At 33.7% G+C, this 2,332-nt stretch overlaps 1 protein-coding gene across 1 annotated transcript in view; it reads left to right on the top strand.

Annotated features, from left to right (window-relative positions):
- LOC21387211 (zinc finger protein-like 1) overlaps positions 1–1,805 on the top strand; it is a 5,668-nt gene extending 3,863 nt beyond the window's left edge. The window contains exons 9-10 of the mRNA XM_024167686.1: positions 348–534; positions 1,081–1,805. Of these exons, the coding sequence (XP_024023454.1) occupies positions 348–534; positions 1,081–1,168 (275 nt within the window). The 3' untranslated portion in view covers positions 1,169–1,805. The remainder of the gene's footprint in view (positions 1–347; positions 535–1,080) is intronic.
- The last annotated feature ends 527 nt before the right edge of the window (positions 1,806–2,332 follow it).

A 2,332-nucleotide genomic window follows, 5' to 3' on the forward strand; every position in this document is an offset into this window, starting at 1 on the left:
GGTGTTGTGTGATGTCATGCTGTCTCTGATTGAATTTTATCTAGATGTGATATAGTTAACTGCTCAAATAAGAGGTGTATATTTTCTTACGCATGAAGAATAAGTCAGTTTTCACATTCGAAATAATATATACAAAAAAGATTATGCGTTGCACTTGTTTGTGTTTTTTTGTACTTGCAATTGCAGTCTGCACTATCTCTTTTTAGTTTAGAGCTATAGTTCTCATAGAAATAGAGAATGAGTCCTGTTCACTTGTATGGTTATAGTTTATGCGTACTCTATTCTATTATTCTCTTCAAACTCCTTATTTAGTTTGAATATAAATTCTTTAAGATTCCTAATTGTAGGTTCGCTCAGGCACAAGTTCCTTAGATCATTGATTCCATTCTGGTCAAGTGCATTACCAACTCTACCTGTGACTGTACCCCCACGGAAAGATGCATCAACGTCAAATGATGTACCGGAAGGTCGTTTGCGGCCTCAAAGATCATCAAGAATGGATCCAAGAAAAATCCTTCTCCTTATCGCAATCATGTAAATTCCCCACCCATACGCTCTTTATCAACCTCATGTTAAATTTATTTTGCATAAGCCTACAAGTCAAGTGCCCTAGGTGACGAGCAGAAAGGATAATAATTTTGTTGATTGACATATAATAGGGTTTTATTGATTGACGTATAATAAGGAAAACAAGTTAGTTATGTTAAATTTTTTTCCGGTTTACTTATCTATGCTCAATTTTAGACAGAATTTCCTATTATTTTTTTTCTTAAAAGAAAAAAGCCCCCCCTTTCTTGAACTGCTGATTCAAGTTTCTCTCAAAAATAACATTGCATCGCCAGAAAGAAGTGGGATACCATATATCTCCTGACTTAGCTGCATCTATGTACTATGGTGGCTACCTGGCTATTGAACCTCTATCCACTTGTGACATAAAAAGAAAATATGCATCATCATTAGGGTTACTTATTTCTAAGATTTACAAGATTTTTGACGCACCAATCATGATCAGAGGAGGGCATATTTTGCAACTCTTTTATCTTGTCTTTATTAATTCAAGTGCTATACTATCTTATGCAGGGCATGTATGGCGACAATGGGTATTCTGTATTACAGATTAGTGCAACGAGGTCTTGGTGAAGAGATGGGTGAAGATGAGCAGCAGTAGTTATCATTGTGTGGTGGAATTTGATGATGGTAATTCACTTGACAGCAGATTTGTCAATTCGTGGCCATTTTCGTCTGCTGCTTCATGTTTTTGTCTCTGGTTCTTCCTTTATCTGGACCTGTTGCCAATTCTCGGGAACATACAAAATGGGATGGTAGGAGATTTTCGTTTGTGACCATGACAGTAAAATCCTGAAATGTTTTGGACGTAATCTTCCTTGGCCATTTTCTTGCTTCAGTTGTTTCTTTATGTTCTTTTTTGAAATCGCTTCGAGGTTGAATGGAGAACCAGGTTGAATGCAAAATGTTGACTTTATAAGCGGGTTATTTTGTAATTATCTAACTGCGTTAAATAATCAAGCAAAACAGAGTTTCCCAGACTCTATTGTGTTAGTCCATACTCCATTTCTGATTCCAATATTCTTTGGGCGATTGAACTTCATATGTTGACTGCATTCAGCATATGGCCAAGTTGGAAAATCTTGTGCGCCAAGTAAGTCTCTAGTTAGGAAAAATGCTTTTGGCATTACAGACGTTTATGGTGAATTCTAAGTTGGGTCTTGTATTTACATTGTGCGACAAAATGTAAATAACGCCTTACTTTTGGAGATGAGTTGAAGATCTATCGTAACTTTCAACTGTTTCTCTTCTTCGGACACTTTTGTTGTCTGTGTTTTCCCCGTACTCCTATTTGTTACATATTATGTTTAAGTCTACAGATTGTTAGCTTAGGTGTCTAATTTATTCGGTTATTCGAAACACCTTTTGATCAAGTGGAACTAATTAGGTTTCTTACTGCAATTTTTTCATATAATCCTCGCAACTTTTTTATTTTTTAATTATTTTAAAAATAAAAATTTATTTTTATAACTTTCAAATATGAGAAAAAGTAAATTTAATACTTTAAATAGTAATTATACATTATTGCAAAAATGAAAATAACAAATCAGATCATACTTTTTTATGTTAAATATACAATTGACATTAGCATTTATATTAGAGTTGATCTTAGAGCATCTTCAATGCAATACTATAATTGATGTGTCAATTGTAAATTTAACATTTGAGTGCAAAATATTCTCTCCAATGCAATGCTATTTGTTGTGTCAAATTTCTTATATGTTATACTTTGTGGCATATTTTTTACCAAGTATAACATATAAGA

The sequence above is a fragment of the Morus notabilis genome, unplaced genomic scaffold, assembly GCF_000414095.1.
Source record: "Morus notabilis unplaced genomic scaffold, ASM41409v2 Scaffold1252, whole genome shotgun sequence".
Taxonomy (NCBI): domain Eukaryota; kingdom Viridiplantae; phylum Streptophyta; class Magnoliopsida; order Rosales; family Moraceae; genus Morus; species Morus notabilis.